The 25,883-nt window shown below is 38.7% G+C and overlaps 1 protein-coding gene across 1 annotated transcript in view; it reads left to right on the top strand.

Annotated features, from left to right (window-relative positions):
• The window catches only part of LRIG2 (leucine-rich repeats and immunoglobulin-like domains 2), a 43,028-nt gene extending 18,456 nt beyond the window's left edge, over positions 1-24,572 (top strand). Inside the window, exons 3-18 of the mRNA XM_006865903.1 lie at positions 1,932-2,006; positions 2,176-2,310; positions 2,984-3,127; positions 3,251-3,394; positions 4,150-4,293; positions 4,487-4,630; positions 7,073-7,153; positions 7,825-7,896; positions 8,036-8,104; positions 12,742-12,905; positions 14,989-15,309; positions 16,321-16,602; positions 19,040-19,489; positions 19,967-20,116; positions 21,768-22,058; positions 23,720-24,572. Of these exons, the coding sequence (XP_006865965.1) occupies positions 1,932-2,006; positions 2,176-2,310; positions 2,984-3,127; positions 3,251-3,394; positions 4,150-4,293; positions 4,487-4,630; positions 7,073-7,153; positions 7,825-7,896; positions 8,036-8,104; positions 12,742-12,905; positions 14,989-15,309; positions 16,321-16,602; positions 19,040-19,489; positions 19,967-20,116; positions 21,768-22,058; positions 23,720-23,946 (2,893 nt within the window). The 3' untranslated portion in view covers positions 23,947-24,572. The remainder of the gene's footprint in view (positions 1-1,931; positions 2,007-2,175; positions 2,311-2,983; positions 3,128-3,250; positions 3,395-4,149; positions 4,294-4,486; positions 4,631-7,072; positions 7,154-7,824; positions 7,897-8,035; positions 8,105-12,741; positions 12,906-14,988; positions 15,310-16,320; positions 16,603-19,039; positions 19,490-19,966; positions 20,117-21,767; positions 22,059-23,719) is intronic.
• The last annotated feature ends 1,311 nt before the right edge of the window (positions 24,573-25,883 follow it).

Genomic DNA, 25,883 nt, shown 5'->3' with positions numbered 1-25,883 from the left:
GTGTAAATATCTGGAGTTAGAAAACCAAAAGGGAAGAAAACATTCAACATTTCTCAAGCTGACGGAACTGAAGAGAAAATTCAAGCTTCGACTTGCAACATTGAAGTATTCTATGGGCAAAATATTGGATGATACAGAAAGCATCAAAAGAAGATGGAAGGAATATAGAGAGTCACTGTATCAAAACAGTGGTTGATGTTCAACGATTTCAATAGGTAGCATATGATAAAGAGCCAGTTATATTGAAGAAAGAAGTCCAAGGTGCACTAAAGGCATCAACAAAGAACAAGGCTCTAGGAATTGATGGAATACAAATTGAAATCTTTCAACAAACACACTGTTGTGGCACTGGAGGCACTCAAACTTATCTATGCCAAGAAATGTGGAAGACAGCTACCTGTCCAACTGACTGGAAGAATATTTTTGCAGAAATCATCGAGCAGTATTATTAATATCACATGCAAGTAAAATTTTGCTAAAGATAATTCAAAAACGACTGCAACCATACATTAACAAAGAACTTCCAGAGGTTCAAGCCGGATTCAGATGAGCACATGGAACAAGGGATATCACTGTTGATATCAGATGGATCTTGTCTGAAAGCAGAGACTACCAGAAATATGTTTACATGTTGACTACGCAACGACTTTTGATTGTATGGATCACATCAAGCTATAGACAACATTGTGGAGAGTAGTGAGTATTCTGGAACACTTAATTGTGATCATAAGGAATCTGTACATGGACCAAGAGGCAGTTGTTTGAACATAACAAGGGAACACTGAATAGTTTAAAATTATGAAAGATATGCACCAGGGTTGTGTTCTTTCACCATACTTATTCAATCTGTATACTGAGCAAATAATTTAAGAAGCTGGATTACATGAAGAAAAATATGGAATCAGAATTAAAGGAAGGCTCATTAACAACCTGCGACATGCAGATGATACAACCTTGCTTACTGAAAGCAAAGAGGACTTAAAATACTTGATGAAAATCAAAGACCACTACCTTGGGTATGGGTTGCACCTCAATGTAAAGGAAACAAAAATTGTCACAACTAGACCAATAAATAACATCAAGATAAATGAAAATAGACTCAAGTTGTCAAAGACTTCATTTTGCTTGGATCAACCATCCAACCATCAACACTCAAGGAAGCAGCAGTCAAGAAATCAAACAGTGTATTGCATTAGGCAAATTTGCTGCACAAGACCTTTAAAGTGTTGAAGAGTAAAGATGCCGATTTGAAGACTAAGGTATGTCTAATCCAGACATGGTATTTTCAGTAATCTCATGTGCATGTGAAAGTTGGACAATGAATAAAGAACCCATAGAAGAATTGATACATTGTGTTATGGTATTGGAGGATAATGTTAAAAGTACCAAGGACTGTCAAAAGAGCAAGCAAATCTGTGTTGGAAAAAATACAGCCAAAGTGCTCCTTAGAAGCCAGGATGGTGAGACATCGTCTCTCGTACTTCGGACATATTATTAGGAGGGACCAGTCCCTGGAGAAGGACATTTGTGCTTGGTAAAGTGAAGAGTTAGTCAAAAGAGGAATACTCCCAACGAAATGGATTGGCATAGTGGCAGCAGCCATGGGTTTAAGTGTAGCAACGATTGTTAAGTTGATGTAGGACTAGGCGGTTTTTCATTGTGCTTAATGTCGCTTTGTGTCAGTATGACTCGATGGCACCTAACAACAACAACAGTTGAGATTAAAAGTATTTAGTGTGTATAATGTTTCCTATTGATTAAAATCTTTAATTTCTCCATAGAATACTTTTTTTTTTTTTTTTGTCTAACTTAATATGAGTCATAGGCATTTTCAAATTTGGCACCTGTCCTAAATATGTATTAAGCAGAAAACAACTCAAGAGGTACATTTCCCTTACTGAACTTTAAAATCTATTTTTCCCCCTGCCTAGGAAAATTAATTACAATGAGTTAACAGAAATTCCATATTTTGGAGAACGAACATCTAATATAACTCTACTCTCATTGTAAGTAAATAAAATTTTGGCTCTTTTACTTAAATAATGAATAGTATACTGTGGCGGTTGTTTGTTTTTTTAAGTACTCATATTGTTGATCTCAATTAGTTAATTTTTTTTTGACCTGGGGGGTGGATGGATTGCTGGCACTAGCTTCAGTACTGTCTTTGTTTTGTAGAGTACATAATGTAATCCCAGAAATCAATGCAGCAGTGCTCCAGTTCTACCCTGCTCTTGAGAGTTTAGACCTCAGCTCAAATATAATTACAGAAATCAAGACATCGTCATTTCCTCACATGCAGCTCAAATACCTGTAAGTAAAATAGAATGTAAACTAGATTTACTCTAAAATGCATGGTGAATATGAAGATATGTCTTCCATAATGGTTATAATTTATTGTGATTTTAATATGCATAGCTGAACCAACCCTAGATCTGTTTTTTGTTTTTTTTGGCTTTTGTTTTCATTTTTTATTCAAAGAGTGCACTATTTTAATAAAAGATTGATAGATATCCAGGGCAGTTTTGAGGATTTAATTGTGGATTATTTTTTCACTAAAGTTCTGGAAAGTAATAGGGGTAGTTTGTTAATGATGATGGTAATTAGCATGTGTGCCAGTCTTTTATAGTTTGCAAAATGTAATCATACGTACTGTTTCATAACAACCCAAATATAGTACTGTATTTTCTCATATAAGGCACTCATGTAAATAATACGCTCATTCATATAACATATATAGGAAACCAACCCACAAGGAGTTGGGGGGGTTGTGTGTGTTAAAAAACCCATATAATAACACACATGCTATTTGTGTGAAAATATGGTTGATGTCCTTTGGTAGATGAAGAAACAAAATGGTTAAACAGTTCGTAAAGTTGCATATAATTGGTAAGCAGTAGAGCTGGGACTTGGTCATCGACTGGACATTTTTCCTTTGGTAGAATTTTTTTGCTAAATATTTTTGTTATTGTCTTGCTTATTTCAGGAATTTGAGTAATAATAGGATAACCACATTGGAGGCCGGTTGCTTTGATAATTTATCTAGTTCCTTATTAGTGGTAAAATTAAACCGGAACAGAATTAGCATGATCCCACCCAAGATCTTCAAGCTGCCTCACCTGCAATTCTTGTGAGTAACTAAATAGAACAATTATAAGAAGATAGTTTTTCTTATAATGTCTTTTTCTTTCTAATTATTTTTTGAACAAATCAGTAAACCAATTTTCTGACTGTAAAACTATTTTTGTTAAAGGGAACTTAAAAGAAATAGAATTAAAATTGTGGAAGGGCTGACATTCCAAGGGCTTGACTCCTTAAGATCTTTGAAAATGCAGCGGAATGGAATTAGCAAACTTAAGGATGGAGCTTTTTTTGGCTTGGATAACATGGAAGAACTGTAAGTACTAGTAACTAGCACTGGGGATTATTAGGAAAGGAGTCTGATTACTTTCCAGTTCCAAACAACTTGGGAAGTTACTTTAATTATACAAAGGTACATTAGTTCACTTTTCATTTTTTTAATGTGAATTCAGTACACAGAAGCCATGGACATATAGTGTTCACCTACATTTTCCACTCCTGGGAAGTTGGTATCCTGCTTTTGGTGTATGCTGTCATCTGGTGGGAGCATGTGTAACTGTGTGAGTCTGAGGAAACTGCCCTCCAGCACCAGAGACCCCTGGGGACATATGTATCCCACTTTCTATATAAAAATCCTTATCTCCAAAGCAGTTTGTTGTTTTTTATTTTTTTTATTTTATTCAAACTGCCTTTCATTACTGAAAACCCATGGTTTCAACAAAAATTTCAAGGCAGAAAATTATTTTGGTCTTGAAAGGGCTAGAAAATATTTTGTTAAACATCTTATCTAACAAATTTGCATTCCCTTGATGTTCTGGCTGATGGAAATTATCGGAGTTTATCCAGCTCAGGTTTACCACTTTGGTTGATTTTGTAAACCTGATATTTTAGACAGTCTTAATTACCTTCTAGCACTTAATCTGAAGTAAGGTATATACATACTCGTTGAATAGAAATTGTCAGCTAACAAAGCTACATGCCTCTCTAAGCAAGACTCAATGAAGATTTAAGACTATACTTTTCATTGAAATGCTTTGTTTGAAACATATTTTCTACTCTTTAATTCTGCAGGGAACTAGAACACAATAACCTTACAGAAGTGAACAAGGGCTGGTTGTATGGCTTGCGAATGCTACAACAGCTCTATGTGAGCCAGAATGCTATTGAAAGAATCAGCCCTGATGCATGGGAGTTCTGCCAAAGACTATCTGAACTGTAAGTATTGGATCATATTTTAGTGGAGCCTGTGAGCTGAATCACTCCCAAGACCAGTAATGAAAGTCAAGTGTTTTCCCTGTTTACTAGATTTTTGTTAAAAGCTCTAAGTTTAACATATAAATAGAATACAAATTTGGAAGTTGAATCAACATACAATGGATTCCTTACCTTTCTTATTTCCTATTTTCAGTGATTTGTCCTATAACCAGTTGACTCGCCTGGATGAATCCACCTTTGTGGGTCTGAGCCTGCTGGAGAGATTGAATTTAGGGGACAACAGAGTCACTCACGTTGCTGATGGTGTATTTAGGTTTCTTTCCAATCTTCAGACACTGTAAGTGCTTTCAGCCTTCATCATCCTTCCCCCGCCTCACCTCACCTTTTTTGCTTCTTCTTCAAGTAATAAACTTAAATAATCACTGTGCAAATTTATGTGTGCTTAGTATTTTGTGGCTCTTCTGTGCTTTGCCTTGGGGCAAGATATTCTTACTGGTCTCATGTTATTAAGTACCATGCAGTCAGTTCCAACTCATAGCAACCCTGTATAGGGTTTCTGAGGAGTGGCTGATGAGTTTGAACCACTGACCTTGTGATTCAAACCAACCTTGTGGTTCAGTGTATTATCCTGCAGCATTACAAATAAATGTTGTTTCACTCTGGTCTGTAGAGACAACCCCATGTGTATCAGAGTAGAATTGTGCCCCATAGAATTATCAGTGACTGACTTTTCAGAAGTAGATTGCCAGGTTGTCTGAGATGCTTCTAGGTGCACTTGAATAGATAGCCAGACTTCTGGTTAGCAATCTAGCTTGTTAACTGTTTGCCCCACCCGGGCACTTGTTATTCCATAGTAGAGTTATTTCAGGTCTGAGTTAATCAGTTGAAAGGCATCTGTTACTCTGCTGAGTGTTATAGAATAAAACCCACCAGCTGTTCCGTGGGAGAAAAAATGAGGCTTTCTGCTCCAATGAACATTTAAAACCTTGGAAACCCTACACAGGGTCGCTATGAGTCGAATCTGTTTGATGGTAGTGAGTTTGAGTTTATAATTTGAAAGTAATTGCAGAAGTAAGCAAATGTCTAATGCCTCAGCGGTAGCAAAGGTAGAATTAGGATCACATTTTAGAAATTCTGGCTTTAGGCCAATGTTGTGTAGTAGATATATCTCTTATTCAGTTTGGGAAGTGAGTTCTGTTTATGTTGTATTGTGGTGGAGGGAGACTTGTCTTAAAAGAGTTGAGACATTGGTTGTTCCGATGTTTATTCCTTAGTAAAATTAAATGAGCTTTGTTAGCTTTTTCTTTCAGTTAAAGATAGCTAAGAAGAATGTTCTATATCCTTACTTTTAATCACACAAATTTACGTATCTTTAAATGTAAATTTAAATTTGTATCTTATGAAGCAGAGAGCTTAGTGTTTTATTTTTTTATGAGAAGGCGTAACCAAACAAAAGTAATTAAATATTTTTAGCTGGCATTTCTTCTCTTCCATCAGCACATGGTGTGGTGCAACTGCATTTTTTCTGAGAATGGAGTGGTGGATTTGAAAAGATCCATACTTTTCCTTTTAAAGAAAACATAGTAATTACTCTAACACTTGGGTATGTCATTCTTCCTTCCCAGGGGGAATGTATAATTGCTCTGGAGCTGTGAAGCACTGTATTGATATTGCTCTTTGTCAGCCATTTTAAGTCTGAGGGCCCAGGGGAAGGATTGGGTCACCCCAAGATCCCATTTGTCTGACATCAGATTTGTAAGCCACACTCACTGTGTCTTGAAACTCTCCTATTTTAGGATTATGTCTGTAATTTCTAAGTATGGTCATACAATTAGGGGCTTATTAACTAGGACGAGTAATATTCTTAGCAAAAAAACCACAAATCCTGACTAACAAAACCGAACTGCTGATGAGTCGATTCCAACTCATAGTGACCCTATACAACCTATACAGGTTGCTTAATTTGTTTAATTAGGACTAGCCTAATTCTGGAATCTCATAGCTTATGAGAATCTGTTCTTACAGGTTTCTCTTTTATGTCGTATCTTTGGTACCTAGAGCTGCTATAACAGAAATACCACAAGTGAATGACTTTTATGAAGAGAAATTTGTTTTGTCATAGTTGAGAAGGCTAGAAGGCCGAATTTGGAGTCCTGGCTCTGGGGAAAGGTCCTTGACTCCTTTCAGTATCTATAAGCTCAGCATTCCTTGGAAATCTCCGTGTGTGTTGGCATCAACTGTTCTCTGGATGTAGGAGCTTCACATTGCAGGGACCCCAGGTTCAAAGGATGCACTGCAATCCTGACTCCTCTTGCTTGGCTATAGTGTGTCCCTCTTTTCTCTGCTTACTTGTCTCTTCTTTTATATCTCAAAAGAGGTTGACTCAAGATACAACCTTATCCCATAGATTACACCCAACCTCCTTAACATCATAGAAGTGAGTGAGGAGGCACACAGGATAATTACAGCAGATCAAGTGTGATCACATCTGATCACATCACAGGGAATTATCACATCTTAATTGCTGAACCACTGAGAATACAGGCCCAGCCAAGTTGACACAAAACTTTAAACTATCACAGGTGGTCAGAGATAATCATTAAGAATCAGAATTGAATCTCCATCATAACTAGGTATGACATGAATAGTGTAACTGTTCAAATAAGGATCAGAATGAGCATGTGCACCGTGACCTAGCCATGGCAGCATGCTGCCTAATGGATGGTGTGTTGGCCAGGTTGACTAACATGATCTGTTCTTTCCATGACATGTTTTGCAGAGACTTAAGAAACAATGAAATTTCTTGGGCCATAGAAGATGCTAGTGAAGCCTTTGTTGGACTTACGAGTCTCACTAAATTGTATGTATTTGTAGTACATATATGTGTGTCTATATTTGTTAGTTCAGTTGTAACTGTGATTGGATTGGATCTGTCTAATGTGGCTGGAAGGTCAGAGCCTTTTGATCCACTCCCTTAAAGGAAGAAGCTTTGTTGTTTATCAAGTTGTTTTTTTTGATGGGGGAGGGGAGGTAGAGAGGGTGGAATGCCTTTCTATTGAAAGCATTCTATGGGCACATAGAAGCTATTCATGGAACTAGAACATCTACTTAAGTAAAAGAAATGCTCTAAAAAAGCCAGTGTTGAACTGGTTGGGTGAGGTTTATAGGTAATTTGTCTAGTAGAACAGGATTCTTTCAAATAAGATTTTAGATTACCCAGAGCTTCAACTTGTCTGAATTTCTTTAACTTGATCTTTTGCTAACTAGGGATAAAGCGGGACTATAACTCAATTTAGCATATGAAAAATAGCAGTTTATCAATGGTCATAATGGTTGTTCAGAGGCACCTCATTGAGCCCCAACATTTTAATAGAAGCTTTCATATCATGCTTTATGTTTATTTATAATAAAAGTTTATAACTTTCTTAAAAATGTACGTTAAGCTTATTTTCACCTTTTATAGGTAGATGTTTAATGAATTTAACTTTGTTTTCTGGAGAATTTTATCAGAATGGTTTGTTTCTATTTTAGAATCTTACAAGGAAACCAGATTAAATCAATTACAAAGAAAGCATTCATTGGTCTTGGATCTCTTGAACATCTGTAAGTATTTTGCATACATTTTACTCACTATATAAATAATCTTTGCTATTAGCAGAGGTTTTTGTGACCACTTAAGAGTGTTTATATAACTTAATTGTAGAAATGGTGACTGGCAATGTTTCATTTCTCTTCATTTCAGAGATTTAAACAACAATGCTATTATGTCTATCCAAGAAAATGCTTTTTCTCAGACTCACTTGAAAGAACTGTAAGTAATTTAAGTCTTTTTTTTTTTTTGTCACCAATTATATCATTATCCGTTGCTTGTTGTACTTAAAATGTGATGAATGTGACCCAAGTGTTTTCAAAAGCACACAGTTCAGGCAAGGAAAAAGAAAGCGTTAATACTCAAGTTATTTTAGTGGCTGGATGAAGTTTAAAAATAACCCGACATTCTACAAGTCCAGAAGGTGTGACACTAGAACTTTCTGTGTACCTGTGTTGGCGATACTTTCAGTTAGTAGACCTTGCAGTTCCTATGCTTTATGTGTACCTTCTGTCAGGATGTCATTACCAAATGCACTATAAAGGGTCAAGGTGGTCATATGCCACCTTTATCATGAAATGTATGGCAAGGGTCAACATGAATTCAGTTCCCTGCTCTAAATGGATCCAGACTTCATCTCCCCACATCGCTATACCTTGTTGCCAACCACTTTCTACATAAATGAACTCTATACTGCCAGTCCTTGTTGGTTCATCGCCCCTGTGGGTTTGTTAATTCTCCCTAGAACAGCTCACAAAATTCTTAAAAGACTATGACCTATATTTACAGTTACACGCTTATTATAACCTGAAAAGATACGAAGTGAAGAAATGCATCAGGCAAGTTCTGGGGAGAGTTCTTGGCATGGGGCTTCCAGGGATGTGCCTCTCCTTCTCATCAATTCTGGAAGCCTCAGAAGAGCTCCAGGGTCCAGAGTTCCTAGTCATTGGGAACTCACTGAATGTGCATGACTAGTACCTTAATACATAGTTATGATTAATTCAGTCAATGAATATGCATGACTGACTGCATCACGTCCACTCCCTTTCTGAAGTTAGTTGGCCAGATTTGGGGCCTGCGTAGCCCCTACTTGCCTGCCTATTTTAGAAAGACAAGGAACACCTTAATTGCTTAGGCTGTTTTCTGAAAACAGATACAAAAAGCCAAATATAATTCTTAGTCCCACATTATACTATTTGTTTACTTTTCCTTCTGGTATCTCTTTGGGCTATTAGAAACGTGTTTCCCAAAACCCGCTCCTATGGGTTACAATTAAGATACAGTTTTATTTTTTAGTTTCTTAAGTATAATGATTAAAGATGATGTCTCTAGCCCTTGTTCAAATTATTGCAATGTCCCCAAACTGTCAAATAGTTGTATTAGTCTGTAGCAGTTTGGGAATTTTAAAAATTGATCCTTTATCACAGATGGTGTAAGAAGCACTGGAAAAGTGTAAATTCAAATTGTGTGCTCCATTCCTAACAACTTTGTAGTATTGGACAAATTGTTTAGTCTAAGACTCAGTTTGCCTTCTCAAAATGGAGATAATACTTAGCAACTACCTCACAGTGTTGTGAGGATAAATTGAGATTATTTATTTATTCAAGAAATATTGATTGAGCGTCTATAATGTAAGATACTATTGTAGATGCTAAAAACACAACGTACAACATTAAATAAGACAAAGTCTCTGTCTTCAGAGTGTACTGAAAAAAATTCTCATCAGGAAGCTAAGTAATAAACCAGCAGATAATACACTATCCCATCTGAAGAAACATGAGGCTGGGTCAAAGGTCGGGAGAGTGACAGGGCTGCTATTTTAGATAAGGTAGTCACGGGAGCCTCTCCTGAAGGCGAAAGCATTTGAGGCAAGATTTAATACCAGGTACAAACCAGGTGAATATGGGTGAAAGGCATTCCAGGCAGAGGAAAAACAAAGGAAAAGGCCCGGGGGTAAGAGCTTACTTGTGCTTGTGGAACAAGAAAGGCACTGGTGTGACTGGAACATAGCGCTTGACAAAGAGTGGTAGGAGAGGTCAATATATAGTAGTAGAGTTTGAATCCTTGACTCTTCTGTTAAATAGCGTGTGCTTAAGAAAATGTGCATCAGATCATACCATTCTTCCGGTTCATAGCCTTTCATTTGCCTCCCATTACACTTGGGATAAAAGAAACTAAGTTCTTCCTTGAGTTTATAAGGTGCCTGCATGCTTGACCATCCTCCCTGCCTAGCTCCCTGGCCTCATTCCTGTCATTCTGAACTCTGGCCTTCTTGCTTTTTCCTTTAGCATGCTAAAGTCTTTCTGCTTTAAGGCCTTGATGCTGCAATTGCTCTGCCTGGGACACTCTTAATTCAGGCCTTCATGTGGTTTACTCTCTCAGAAATGACTGTCCACCTGTCATTTCTCCACAGAGACTTTCCCTGACCAATTCAATCTAGCAGCTCTGCTGTCCCCCTTTGTCTTGGCTAATTATATTTTTCTTTACAGTGTGTGTCACTTTATGACATTGTGTTTGTTATCGCTTACCTCTCAGTACATAAGCTCTATGAGGACTGTATCCCCATGGCCTAGAATGGCACCTGGCATATAGTAACTCTTATATAGTTCTCTGGAGTCCTGGTGTGGTGCTGTGGGTTAATGCGCCAGACTGAAAGGTCATTTGAACTGCAAGGTCGGCGGTTCAAATCCACCAGCTGCTCCTCGGAAACCCTATACAGGGTCGCTATGGGTCGGAACCAACTCGACGGCACTTCACAACAACAACACAACAAATATAGTTCTTTACGAGTTTGCGAGAAAAACACAAGAATTCTTTTGTTTTTTTCTATTTTTTATTGTGATAGTTTACATGGGAGAACATTAGCTTTACATTCATCCTATCATATATCATTTCACTGGCATAGTTACAATCCCCTCTATGCATCATCAACCAACCAAAGGGTATATACCCAGCAAGCCTGCCCCCCAGTCATCAGGACACAGCCCCTCTCCCTCTCTGGATCTCGAGTCCCCAGCTGCTCCATCTCTCTACGTCATCATCTCTACCTCCATCTTTGGCGTCACTGTATCTCTGGGTAGGGTCCCGTACTCTGCTCTTCTCTCTTGATGGTCCCAGGGACCTCTGCTCCTGGACTGCAAAGTCAGTCACTCCCCTCCTTGTTACAAAATGTTTACCTTTACATTTCCAGCCCTCACAATCAGTCCTGATAGCAATTATTCACTATTGTATCACAAGAGACCTATCCCCATCTCCTTTCATCAGCCCTGCCCAGACAGATTGGATACTGCTCAGTGGAGAGTGTACCTTCCTCCGTGCCCTCTGGATCTAAGCTCCCTCTTGAAAGCTTTTAAGCCAGTCACTTGTTGCCTTTGTAGCCTCCCCATTTTGGGTAGCCAATGTCCAAGTTGCCCATTTCTGTCTGCTCTGGAACACAAGTATTCTTACATACAAAAATTAACTTTTGGCTTGTCTTAATTAAAATTATTCTTGTTAAAATATAGCTTTTGAGAAACCTGTAAAGATTGTTTAAGACTTTTTTTGAAGTAAAATTTTAGATACTTCATATTAAACTTTAAAACAAGGGGAGGAGTTTGATGATACATACAAAGCAAGCCATAATGCTCTTAAAGTAATTTGTTTATAGTGCTTCCAGTGGATGGGGCAGTTAATGGATCATTAAGAGAAAACCCCAGTTTTTTCAGGTATGTTTCAAAGGCCTAGTTGTGGTGTAGCACTGTTGGAATAAGCACTGGTTTGCTAACCACAAACTAACTGCAAGGTTGGTGGTCCAAACTCACCAGCCGCTCCTTAGAATCGTCATACAGTTACTGTGGGTTGGAACTGACTCAATGGCATTTAACAACAGCATTCTAAACCACAGTACTTTTTCAGTCGTTCTTAATTGAAGTTGCAGTACATGTTGTCATAAGGCTGAAGTGCATTCAATCTTGATGAAATAATTTGAAAATAATGAGATCTTCTCCAAAGTAATACGTTGGATTCACCAATTGTTAACGTTTTGCCAAATTTGCTGTTATGTTTTTCCCCTTCCTTTACTTCTTCCTTCCTTCTTCCCTCCCTTTGTACACATACAAGGGTGCTTCAAAAAGTTCATGGAAAGAGTCCATTATCTTTTAATTCCATTTTTCCATGAACTTTTTGAAGCTCCTTCTTACATTAACATATGTGTGTTGTATTTACATACTGTTTTTTGCTGAACCATTTGAAGGTGAATTGCAGACATCATGACACTTTAATCACTAAACATCTCAGTTTGTTTTTACTTAGAACAAGGATATTTTCCTGCTTAACCACACCATCATTATTAAACCTAAAGGAATTAACATTGCTAAAATAATATTATTTTCTAATATGAAGTACATATTAGGAAGTGTCCTTTGTAGCTGCTTTTATCCCCCTAATCTAGGATCCTGTCAAGGTGTACTCATTACATATGGTGGAAGTGATTCTTTGGTCGATCATGTAAAACAAATGTCTTGTCCTTGCCTCCTCCTCTTTAGTGTTTTTCATGACATTGACACATTGAAGGATTGAAACTGACAAATGAATTTCTTTTCCTTGGTTAAATTCTGAAACGTTTTTGGCGATAAAAAATGCTTTGGTGTATTTGTTGTTATTGAGTGCCATCAAATCAATTCTGACTCATAGTGAACCTGTATAGAGTTTCCGAGGAGTGGCTGGTGGGTTTGAACCACTGACCTTGCAGGTCAAGCTGACCTTGTGTCCCAGTGATTATCCTATCATGCCACTAGGTGTATATAGTGAGCTGTTAATGCTGACAAAACTTGGACTGAAGAGTGACACCAGGGGCACTGCTTTTCTCTGTGTTTCTGCAGGATTCTGAACACAAGCAGTTTGCTGTGTGACTGCCACATGAAGTGGTTCCTCCAGTGGCTGGTGGATAATAACTTTCAGCATGCTGTGAACGTGAGCTGCGCACACCCTGAATGGCTAGCAGGGCAAAGCATCCTGCATGTGGATCTGAAAGATTTCGTCTGCGGTTTGTATTTTCATTTAAATTTTTTATATAGTACATACTTACTATTTTGGCGGCAGAATTTAAAAAAATACAAAGTAGGCCTGAATATTTTCTAACTAGCAACCTTTGTCTCTATCACCATCTCCAGCTTGTGTTTCAATGTATTAGCATTAGCATTTTAGTTATAATAATATATTTAATTTTTTATTCTGCTCTTTGACTTAATACATCTTAATTTTTTTTTTCTCTGTGCATTCTTGAACTATCATGTTTAATGGCAGTTTAATAACATCTTTATGAGTGTAGGCCTGTTTCTTTTAGGGGGGATTGTGAGCCTTAGTATAAATATTCAGTATAGTAAGATTATTGAATCCAAAAACCATGAATATTTTTTAAAACATGAATCTTTTTAGTAGATCTTGAAAAGTGCTGCCAGATACTTTCCGATAAGATTTGTTGTTAAGTGCCGTCAAGTCAATTCCGACTCATAGTGACCCTATGAGTTTAGGGCTTCTGAGGAGCAGCTGGTGGGTTTGAACTGCCGACTTTGCGGTTCGCAGTCCAGTGCTGATCCTACAGCCCCACACAGGGGATAGCACCAGTTTATGTTGCTGTCAGCAGTGCATGAATAGATCGATGTCATGTATTTCAGGGTTAGGATGCAGATTCTGAAGATTACAGTGACAGGATTTTTGTGGGGTGATGGGGAGTGATAGACAACTTTAGGTATACTTACAATTTAGATATACATCTATATTGTTCTTTCTCATTTTAGAAATTTTTCTTTTATGCTTAAATTTCCTTTAAACTTACATAGTGGCACTTACAGATCAATATGTGTTAAAGGTACATGGGACACTTGAAAGTTCAGGCCCACAAAATACTTGTTATGCTGTTTTTATAAATTTTATAGGAAAAAATCAGGATCCAATGAAGATCAAATAATGTTTATATTGCCATGAGTTTCTTTCTAACTTGACTTGGTTTTTAATGTAAACATACTAGATATTTCCCCCATTTTTCCAGTGGTCACTTTTATAGCACAGTGAAAGGTTTTCTGAGGAAGATGTTGGATAAGAATTCATATCCGTGTTTTTCTGCATCAGTTCACTTATCATTGATGAGTCTGTAGTTTATTAGCAAGTCCTAAGACAATTGACAGTTTGAACATCTGACATGTTTGGGAATTTGCAAGTATTTTAGGTGAAAGCTGTATGCATAGTACTTTCAAATCATTTGTTTTAGTCACAGGTGATGGTGGTGGTGTGCCATTTCAGTCAGTTTCAACTTACAGTGACCTTGTATAGGGTTTCCAAGGCTGTAAATCTTTGTGGGAGCAGTAAGCTTCATCTTGGAGTGGCTAGTAGGTTTGAACTGCTAACACTTCAGTTAGCAGCCTAATTTGTAACCCACATATTGTCAAGAGGGACCAGTTTCTGGAGCAGGTGGAGGTAAGGTTAGGTGGAAGGTCAGAGAAAAAAAGGAAGACCACCTGCGAGATGGATTGGCAAAGTGGCAATCAAAGTGGGCTCAAGCATGGCAATAATTGTGAGGTTGACCCAGGATCATGATGGCACTTAACAACAACAGATGTCACCAGGGCTCCTTAGTAATAGGCATTCCCTGTGAAATACAGTAAACTCATAATCTCTGTTTTCTATGTTGGCACAGAAAGGATAATAGTTACTATGTACATGTTTATTTTTCATACATGTATATATGTGGGTGGTGGGATTTAAAACTTTCTCAAAATTCTAATATGAGATTTCCCTTTTCCCCCTAGTAACTGGTAATGTCTAAGAAGTACATCTAAGTACACCAGTGACAGTAATGGATAATGGAAAGAGTGCTGGACTCTGAAGTCAGGAAGCTGGGCTCCAGTCCAGGCTCTATGACTGGCTTGTCCTTGAACAAGTCATTTGACCCTTCTGGACTTCACATTCCTCATCTTTAAATAAGGGAATTGAACTCTAGCGGCATAGTCTCTTTCACCTTAGTCTGTCACTTTGTAAATGGACCACACAATTTTACAGTGTTTGTTCTAAAATTGAGTCTTTAGAAGCAAAAATAAGTTACTGACTTAGCCATTGCTTTGTTTCCTCAGATGATTTTCTGAAGCCGCAGATAAGGACACATCCCGAAACCACAGTTGCTCTTAGAGACATGAATGTGACTCTGACATGCACCGCAGTGAGCAGCAGTGACTCCCCAATATCCACTCTGTGGCGCAAAGACAATGAAATCTTATATGATGTGGATATTGAGAATTTTGTTCGTTACCAACAGCAAACTGGAGAAGCTCTAGAGTATACTAGTGTCTTACATCTTTCCAATGTGAATTTCACAGATGAAGGAAAATATCAGTGTATTGTGACTAATCATTTCGGTTCCAATTATTCTCAGAAAGCGAAACTGACCGTGAATGGTAAGGAACTATGCTTCTTTATATGTTTGTAAAATTTAGAAGGATTTTTCATGTTTAATATCTTGAGCCATATACTCAAGAAGATTAGGCTACATCTAAAACTTTGGGGAGTGAGGACTTTACTATTTTTGTGTTTGTTGTTGTTGTTAAGTGCCGTTGAGTTGGTTCCGACCCATAGCGACCCTGTACAGGGTTTCCGAAGGTGTAAATCTTTACAGGAGTAGAAAGCCTCATCTTTCTCCCGCAGAGCTGCTGGTAGTTTCGAACCGCTGACCTTAAGGTTTGCAGCCCGATTCATAACCACTACGCTACCAGAGCTCCTAGAACTGCTCTATAAGGCTTTTCTTAGCTTCTGGTGTGGTGCTGTGGGTCAACACTGGACTGCCAGTTGGCAGTTTGAACCCACCAGCAGCTTCTTGGAAACCCTGTCTGTACAGGGTAGCTATGAGTTGGAATCAACTCAACGGCACTTAACAATAGGAACAACAATCTTTACAGAGGACTCCTGGTGTGGCACTGTAAGGATAAGCACTGGACTGCTAACTGCAAAGTCAGTGGTTCAAACCTACCAGCCACCCCTTGGAAATCCCATACAGGGCCTATATGAATAGATGGCACTTAACAACAACAATCTTTGCAAAGGAGTCCTGGTGGCAGTGGGTTGTGCGTTGGGCTATTAACTGCATGGTCCATGGTTCAAACGTACCAGTCACTCCATGGGAGAAAGATGAGGCTTTCTGCTCCTGCAGAGATGTACAGTCTAAGAAACCCTATGTAGGGTTGCTATGAGTTGAAACCAACTTGACAGCACACAACACAACAACCATCTTTACAGAAGCAGATTGATAGATCTTTCTCCCTGGAAGCTGATGGGTGAGTTAGAACCACCAACCTTTTGGCTCAAGGCCAATCATTTACCCATTGTGTGTGTGTATGTGTATCTATCTACATAAAAGTCTAAATACACACAGACACACACCCTCTACCTCTCGGTGGTCTTTCTTGTCGCAGAGATGCCATCTTTTCTGAAAACCCCAATGGATTTAACTATTCGCACTGGTGCCATGGCCAGATTGGAATGTGCTGCAGAAGGACACCCCGCACCTCAGATTTCCTGGCAGAAAGATGGTGGTACTGACTTCCCTGCGGCTCGAGAAAGGCGCATGCACGTCATGCCCGAGGATGATGTCTTCTTCATTGCAAACGTGAAAATAGAAGACATGGGAATCTATAGCTGTATGGCACAAAACATAGCGGGAGGCCTCTCAGCAAATGCCTCACTAACAGTGTTAGGTAAGTTTACTGTACTGTGGGCCCCTGCTTTTTTTAAAAAATGTTTTCTTGTGGATTATGTGATAGTTTACGTGGGAGAACATTCGCTTTACATTCATCCTATCGTATATCGTTTCATTGCCATGGTTATTATAATCCCCTCCATGTATCATCAACCAACCAAAGGCTATACACTGCAAGCCTGCTCTCTGGGCGTCAGCACACAGCCCTTCTCCCTCTCTGGGTCTAGAGTCCCCAGCTGCTCCATCTCTCCATGTCATCGTCTCTACCTCCATCTCTGGCGCCACTGTTTCTCTGGGTAGGGTCTTGCACACTCCGCTCTTCTCCCTTGATGGTCCCAGGGACCTCCACTCCTGGATTGCAAAGTCAATCACTCCCCTCCTTTTGCTACAAAACGTCCACCATTATATTTCCAACCCTCACAGTCAGTCCTGATAACTATTATTCACTATTGTACCCCAAGGGACCTATCCTCATCTCCTTTTATTAGCCCCCCCAGACAGATTGGATACTACTCAGTGGAGATTCTACGTTCGTCTCTGCCCTCTAGATCTAAGTTCCTTCCTGAAAGCTAGTAAGCTAATCACTTCTTGCCTTTGTAGCTCCCCCATTTTGGGTAGCCAATGTCCAAGTTACCCATCCCTGTCTACTCTGTGTATGGAGGGGGTGGGAATGATCCTCGCTGTAAAGATTTGTTCCCTCTTTTGGTGTAGGTCAAGTTCATCAAATTGTATCAGATTACTCTTTTTTTTCTTCTTCTTTCTTCTAGTTGAGCTCTGATCATCCAGTCATTGAAGCCAGGTTTAGTGGGTATTATCTGTGAGTGTGGGTGTTCTTGTGCATATGCCCTCTCTTCTTATCAGCTGGATGCTTCGCTCTCCACTCTAGTCCTCTGTGGCTATGTCATTGACTTTGGGCCCAAAAGACCCCAGGTCTTGCCACAGTGCTGGCCAACCAGGTCTCCACCCGGCTTCATAGGAGTCTATTGTACGTTGTAGGGCTTAACTAACCCTGTTTTTACTTCACTTCTCCTGCTTTTTTTTTTTTTAGCACTTTTAAAATTTGGGATCTTATCTTTATTATTATGGGCAAGAAAAGTTTAAACTTGAGTCTTCAGAGTTTTCTTCAGACAGAGAGGCCAAGAGTTTGTGATTCTTACATCTTTTTAACAGTTTTCAATCCCAGGGTATTAGTGTTTCAGATAACCAGGGTATTAGTGTTTCAGATAACCAAAGTGTAGGAAAACACTGAGGGAAGAATTAGGGGTCTTTGTCAAATTTAAATCCCCTTATTAATTTATCTTCTTAAATTTCCCTCTGTATGGTTTCTACTTTAGATATGTTTTTTAGCTTCTATTGACTGAGTTTGCACTAAGAGTTTCACTCTTTTTCTTTGGGAGTTATTTTTCTTAAAAATATTCCAGCCTGTTAAGACTGATTTCCAGAGCATTTGAGACAAAAGAACTGATTTCCCACCTTCCCACCCCTTGTTGTTGTTAAGTGCCGTCGAGTCGGTTCTGACTCATAGCGACCCTGTACAGGGTTTCCGAGGGTGTAAATCCTTACGGGAGTAGAAAGCCTCATCTTTCTCCCGCGGAGGGGCTGGTAGTTTCGAACTGCTGACCTTAAGGTTCACAGCCCAATTCGTAACCACTACGCTACCAGAGCTCCTTTCCCACCCCTAGTTTATTTTATTTTTTAAATTTTAATAAAAAAATAATGATTTGTTTTCCTGGTTATGTTCCCTCTTTTCCTTCCAGCCTACTCCTCTTAATCTATGCTATCATGAAATGTCTTTTCCCTGAAACTTCTCCTGACTTGCCTGTTTTTTCTTATGGAAATACTGTTCCTCTTGGAAATCAAATTCAAGGCAAACTCCATGTTTCAATTCCTTATTTCTCTAGATGGTTGGGTTTTCTTTATTTGTGTTGTTTACTTTTGTAATCAGAAAAATACATTGTTTATTTGAAAATGTTATATAAAAAAGAGAGAAACACTGTTAAAGATTTGGCATATTTATATGGACTTCTAAAATTCATTTTTATATGGGTTATATATACCTACTTTTTTCCTCTTACTAGTAAAGTAGTATATCATAAGGCTTACTGCCATTAAAAAAATCTTCATACAACATCCTGTGTCTATACTGTAATCATTTTTCTATTAGATGATTATAATAAAAAGTTTTAATTATAGCATTAATTTTATAATAAACTTGTTTGTGTATAAATTTTTAATTTTTTGCCTAGGTTTATCGTCCCAAGGTAGAATTATTGAGACAAGATTGAAGACTTTTGAGGCTTTTCTTTGTTTTGCAACATTAACTTTTACCCCGCCTTCCCCTAATAACTATGTGACAGTGCTCTTATTAACGTAATTCAGTAGGATTTGGGGAATAAAATTACATAACTTGATTGTTTTCAACATCTTCCTGCTAGAGACACCCTCATTTATTAGACCGTTGGAGGACAAGACAGTAACCCGAGGTGAGACTGCAGTATTACAGTGCATCGCTGGAGGGAGTCCTGCCCCTCGCCTCAACTGGACCAAAGACGATGGACCACTGCTGGTGACAGAACGGCACTTCTTCGCTGCCGCCAACCAGCTTCTCATCATTGTAGATGCTGGGCTGGAAGATGCTGGGAAATACACGTGCATTATGTCTAACACCCTAGGGACAGAACGTGGTCACATTTACCTAAATGTCATTACATCCCCCAATTGTGACTCTTCCCAGAGTAGCATTGGCCATGACGATGATGACTGGACTACTATCGGCATTGTCATCATTGTTGTGGTTTGCTGTGTTGTGGGCACCTCTCTAATCTGGGTCATTGTGATTTACCACATGAGAAGGAAGAATGAAGATTATAGTATCACAAACACAGGTGAGTGGAAATCAGATGACACGATTCTTGTCATTTAGTCAGAAGTGCTGTATAGAATTTTTTATAAAATGTAAAAAAAGTAGAGTTTGTAAACCCTTCCAAAAAACATTCCTCTTAGCAACATATCCTGGGTTTCTTGAATGCCTACTGCTTGATTCCATCCTAATTTTACTTCAAGAAAGAATAGGCTATCATGATATACAAATCAGTTTATTATACCGCCCACCCTGCAATCCTGGGAGAGAAGAGGTCAAGCCAGGTAGATTATGGAAGTGTGGCTCTGGATAAGATTTCAGTCTTTAAACTTTATTTCTTTGGTAATGCTTTTTAAAGTGAAACGTTGAAGAGAATTCTAGTGAGAAATTATTTTAGGGGAAGTACTAACTTTTTGTCCTGGCCAGAATTACCCAAATAGAACATACTTGCAAAATAGTGTTTTACCTAACTGTTTGAGAGTTACAGATGTCTCTTTTACAGAAGAGCTTAATCTGCCTGCAGACATTCCCAGCTATTTGTCTTCCCAAGGAACACTATCTGAGCCACAGGAAGGCTACAGCAACTCTGAGGCAGGCAGTCATCAGCAACTTATGCCTCCTGCCAATGGATATACACACAAAGGCACTGATGGTAATGATTCTTGCTTGTATATGGTTATAATTTCAGCCATTCCTATTGCATTTATATTTTAGTGGCTAGTTTTCCTCATTAACCTGAAGTAATATTTTAAAGTAAGTTATTCAGTGGAAGCATTTGGCTCCTTGCAAAATAGAATGAAAACTAACTGGAGTTTTAACCGAGAGAAAAACTACCTGATGCAACAAAGAAACAAACTGTCCGTAAAACAAGGGATTGAAGTACAAGGAGAGGTTCTCCCAACCCATGGTGGTATTATAGGAAAAGGAGGCACTAGAAGCTTTCTCCAAGTGTCTTTCCTTTGAGCCATGGGCATCCTTCACACTGTATCCAAGGGAGGCCACTCTCTCCTGCTGACAGGAGTAAAGTTTGAAGGACAGTGATGGTTCTCAGAATATACTAGAGAACATCAGAGATGTAAAATGCTTCCTAGTAATATGAACCTGACTTCTCAGCATTCACCTTGCTGTCCTCTCCACCTTTCCCACAGTGGATGACATAACAGGGAAATGAATTAAGGGTTGTTGTTGTGTGCCATGAAGTCAGTTCCGACTCATAGCAACCCTGCATAGGGTTTCCGAGGCTGTAAATCTTTCTCCTATGAAACAGCTGGTAGTTTCCAACTGCTGACCGTGAGGTTAGTAGCCTGATTTGTAACCACTACGCTACCAGAGCTCCTTGAATTAAGGGTTAGGATAATTGAATTTATGTCCTAGTTCTTCCTATTTTCAGCTATGTGACCCTGAATAATCTTCTTAAGATCTGAGCTATAGTTTTGTCATTTTTGAAACAAGTAAACAATACTTCATAGAGTATTTATTTCACTTAAGATTTTTATAGAGTCTCTCAACACATCTGTGTCATACACTGTCCGTAGTTCATTTCTTCAGTGATTTTTAGGCTGGGAACCAATTAAAACTTCTCTTTCTAACTGATAAATTTGATTTTTATATTGGCTTTTCATGGTAAGGGGATATTTCTAGATTTTTAAAGAATAATTAACGTGTCTCGATGGTTTCGAGAAAACCTAACAGTTGTCCAAGAGAGCTCATGATTACACCTCTACTTTTATCAAACACACATTATTCAGGCAGGATTCTTGGCGTCAGAGACTTTCTCTCAGGGTCCTTATAGTGACTGGTGTGGTTTAACCTCTTGATCTATGAAAATTATGTGGGCTTTTGTGAAGTGAAGTTGTTGCAGCTCCTTGTTCTCTTGTGTTAGTTTGCACAAGCCAAACATACGGCCTGAGCACAGCACCAGCCTTATCCTGTTTTCCTTGATTTGAGCATGACCTTACCCAGCCATGATGAGATGGTTTAATGCAGTCTGTAAGACCATGGGCTTCGTAGCCAGTGTCTGGGTGCAGATTGTAGCTACCTGCTCTAGAAATACAACTTTGAGCAATATATGTAATTTCTCTGTGTCATAATTACCCCACTTGTAAAATGAGGATAATAATAGTACCCACTCCATAAAGGTATTGTAAGAATTAAATGAACTAATTCAGAGAAAGACCTTGAAACTTCACCTGGTTTAAAGTAAGCAGTATGATGATGATGACAACTAATAAAGAAAGTTGATGGTTGGCAAAGCTAATTCCTTAACTGAAAGATGTTGGGATTCTTTCTCATGTTGTCATTAGGTGGCACTAGTACCCGGGTGATCTGCTCAGATTGTTACGATAATGCCAACATCTACTCCAGGACTCGAGAATACTGTCCATATGCCTATATTGCTGAGGAGGATGTTCTGGATCAGACATTGTCCAGCCTCATGGTCCAGATGCCCAAAGAGACATATTTAACACATCCCCCGAAAGATGCCACTACCTTGGAAAGCCTGGTAGCACCAGCAGATAGAGAGATGTCTGCCTTTCCCACCAACCACGAGAGGATAAATGAGAAGAAACTGCCCTCCATGCAGCTGAGTAGTGGTAAGAGGTGCAGTGGGCTTTGTTTGGTTTGTATTGTCTTCTCCTCTGTCACCTAACAGACTTGCTCTCTGTCATATAGCGAGCATTCATATGGCAGGAAGCAAAGCACAGTGGTCCGAATTGGCGACATTAACTAGAGTCTGAGGTTTTTAGATAATAGAATTCTAAAGAAGTTTGCATCTGAAGGATCAAAAGAGCTTTTTGGATAGTGAATAAGGATGTAGTGAATCAGTCTACTTATAATAAGACCTGAATCTGAGTGATCATCAAAACCTGAGAAACACTATTCTAGCTTTATTATTATTATTGGTTAAATTTCTGAGTGCTTACTTTCAGAGTATTTGTGTTTTTTCCCAAAATGCATCCCCATGAGGTTAATACAGCTTTCAGTTGGTGAGCTCTGGAAAAAATCTCACCACTGCATTAAATAAGGAGAATGAGAAATGGATAATTTTGTAACCAAAGTACAGATGCTCTGATTGTTAAGATTTTAAATGTAATTTTTGGTTATTTTGTTGTTAGAATTGTTGCCAAAGTAGAAGTTGGAAGGCACTGTAGGATAAGCTCTGGACTGCACAGTCAACAGTTCAAACCTACCAGCCGCTCCTCATAAACCCTATACAGAGTCTATGAATTGGAACAACGATCGCTTGCTACCATAGAGCTGAGTGTGACTGTAGCAATCCTATAGGACACAGTAGAACTGCTCCTTAGGGTTCCTGAGACTGTAAATCTTTATAGAAGCAGACAGTCTCATTGTTCTTCCGTGGAATGACTAGTGGGTTTAAACCACTGGCCTTGTACTTAGCAGCCCAGAGCTTAACCCACTGTACCACGAGGGCTCCTAAAAGATATAATGACTGCATTAAATCATTGATTTCTATGAATGTATGATGGAACTAAGTAGACCTGGTGAAGTACTGATTAAGCACTCAGCTGCTAACTGAAAGGTCACTGGTTCAAATCCACCAGTCACTCCATTGGAGACAGATGTGATGGTTAGCTTCTGTAAAGATTTACAGCCTGGAAACCCTGTTTATTGTTAAGTGCCATCGAGTCAGTTCTGACTTATAGCAATCCTGTATAGGGTTTCCAAGGAGTGCCTAGTGGTTTTGAGCCAGCAGCCTTTTGGTTAGCAGTCTAGTGTTTATCCTACAGTGCCACATCAGGCTCTCTTGGGAACCCTAGAAAGCATGTCTACTCCATCCTAAAGGGAAATCAGCTCAACAGCAATAGGCTGATGATGCAGGTTTCCATTGTATGATATTGATGTCATCTGATACCAGTTTTTCATTTGAGTGATTATGGTCATTTCTTGAATCGTCTCTAGTGTGTTTCCATGTGCCAATGGAGTTTTGTGCTTAAATTTCTGTAGCAGCAGAATCACTGTAATGTAACTGGTACAAGTAAATGACATATAGCATAGTCTCAAAATAATTGGTTAAATGTGTTGAGTAGAAGGATTTGAAAGAGAATGGTTCCAGTTTTCGTTTTGTTATTTCATTTGTAGCTAAGAAGATGGCAAGTGGTCACTTAATCTTAATGTCCTTATTCATGACTACTGGACATACTTCTTTAAAAATTTGGTTAAAAAATTAAATCTTAGAAAATTAATTGCAAACTTTCAGTTGTCACTGATAATTCTTGTCTTTGATCCTCAGAAACATTGCAGCAGCCCTTGTGGAACGTAAACAAAGACCTAAGCCTGCCTCATCCTCCCATCTCTCAGCAGCCAATCCTCGAGTCGTCACAACTCCTCCAAAATGAGGGCCTGGAAGCGAGGGACCCAGACTGTCCCACTTCCCCGAGACCCTGCCACAGGGTACATGACCTTGCTTTTGATTTTAGTAGGACTCAGAACATTGCAGACAGTAGTGAGGGCACATGAAACGGTAGTGAGGGCACATGACGGATGAAATACGGGCAGAGACTCAAATCAGTTAATTTTGCATTTACTACCTCAGCGTTCAGAAGAAACCCCAAAGTCAACATTTGCTTTACTCTTTGTTTACAATTACATCTGATCACACCAAAGTAGGCCAGGGACTTGGTTGGGTTTATACCTGGTGAAGAAAGTGGAACAGCTTTCTTTTTGGTTTTAGCTTGCCAAAAGGGTACGGCACTGCCAGAGGAAGATATGAGGCAAAAATGTTTCTGTGGTATGTGCCCAGATGTGCATGGCCTGTCAGAAAGAGTCCCATTGCTGCTTGACATGCTGGATATTGTCTCAATCCTGAGTGATCCTGGGGGGGAAAAAAAATCACTGTTCTACTTTGTCTTCCAAGGAACCAAAATGACTGGAGCCATCTGGGGAGTGTGCCTGGGATTCTTCAGTGGTTTCAAACATATATGTGGTTGAGACTGGGGCTTTGATATTCAAAGTCTTTGCCAAGAATTCTAGAATAGACCAACTGGTACCAGGTCGTGGGGTTTTGTATCCTTGTGATTATTTGTTTTTTGTTTTTGTCCCTACTGCGCAGGGATCTCATTGTAAATATATTTGCATTTATAGATAATTTTTGTATTCATTGACTATATGTATTGTCTGTAATGTAAATATTTTTTGATATGCCAGAAGTATATATAATATCCAGTTATATTATTGACAGCAACTTATTTGATCATGGACAGATTTTATATAACTTGGTTTGGTGAGATCTAAAGATTTTGTTTAAAATTCTGAAAACTTACTTGTTAGTGTATGTACAGGAGCAAGGTACCCAGTGATTGTGTACACACAAACACAGTCTTGGTGTAATTAACCACTTTCTTCATTTGTAAAGGTTCATACAGCTAATCATTTGCCATCTGTGTACAAAAGTCAGCTGATACTACATTACCAGTGTGACCAAGCATGTTCTTTATAAAGGCCTGCAGTCCTGGCACAGCTATGTGCAGATAGATTGGGGAAAATCTTTCAACCAAGTTATTAGTTGGCAAGAAAACCAAAGACTGCTTCTTTTATGTTTGTTTCCTTTTAGTATTTTTTTTTACCAAGGCACAATATATCTAAGGTGTATAATTAAGAAGAGTGCTTTTGAGGTAAAAAAATGTTGGAGATACAGAAATGCCTATAATATGAGATTTATAATAAAAATCTTTGTTTTATACAGTGATGATCTAAGCCAAAATTTTTGTTTTGAATTTCTAATACAAAAAGTCTTTATGTCAACAAAGGATGTAACACTCGAATGGAATGGAATGGACTGATGTTCTTTCTTTGTACTGTGAGGTTTTGTTCTCAATCTAGTCAGTACTAGTTACTCACTAGATAAAGTCAGTTACTTAAATAAAAATGTATGTCTCTAAGTCTTTGTACATTTCAGGGGTTGTAAACTCATGATGTCTTAGCTTTCTGCCATAAGGTTTACCTGAGTTTCATAATAGTTTTCAATCCTACATTTCTTTCCCCTAGGCAGCAGTCCTGGAGCTGTTCAGTGGAATCACACCTTTCTCTTCTTCCTTTTTAAGCTGTCAGCCCCTGTTCATTTTCACACTGAACTTCTTAAATAACACATTTAGCTTCTATTTCTCTATGCCTTCAACCGTCTTCATTATATAATTTAATTTGTCCTGGACTTTGGTAGTTCCATTCCTATTTCTGTTACTTACTAGCTGTGTGATCAAGCGCAAGTCTCTTAAATCTCTAGGCCTCAATTTTCTCATTTCTGAAATGAGGGTACTTTATTAGACGCTCTGAAGCCCTTTCCAGCTGTAACATTCTATGAATCTGTGGTCCCTGCAGGAACCAAGGAGGATTATGCTACGCTAATAAAAAGCTACTTTCAATAGGGACATATAGATTCCTTAATTTGCTTGTGACCC

This window comes from Chrysochloris asiatica, unplaced genomic scaffold (genome assembly GCF_000296735.1).
Source record: "Chrysochloris asiatica unplaced genomic scaffold, ChrAsi1.0 scaffold00085, whole genome shotgun sequence".
Classification (NCBI taxonomy): domain Eukaryota; kingdom Metazoa; phylum Chordata; class Mammalia; order Afrosoricida; family Chrysochloridae; genus Chrysochloris; species Chrysochloris asiatica.
Note: the sequence above shows the minus strand (reverse complement) of the source record. Positions and strands in the feature narration are given on the sequence as shown.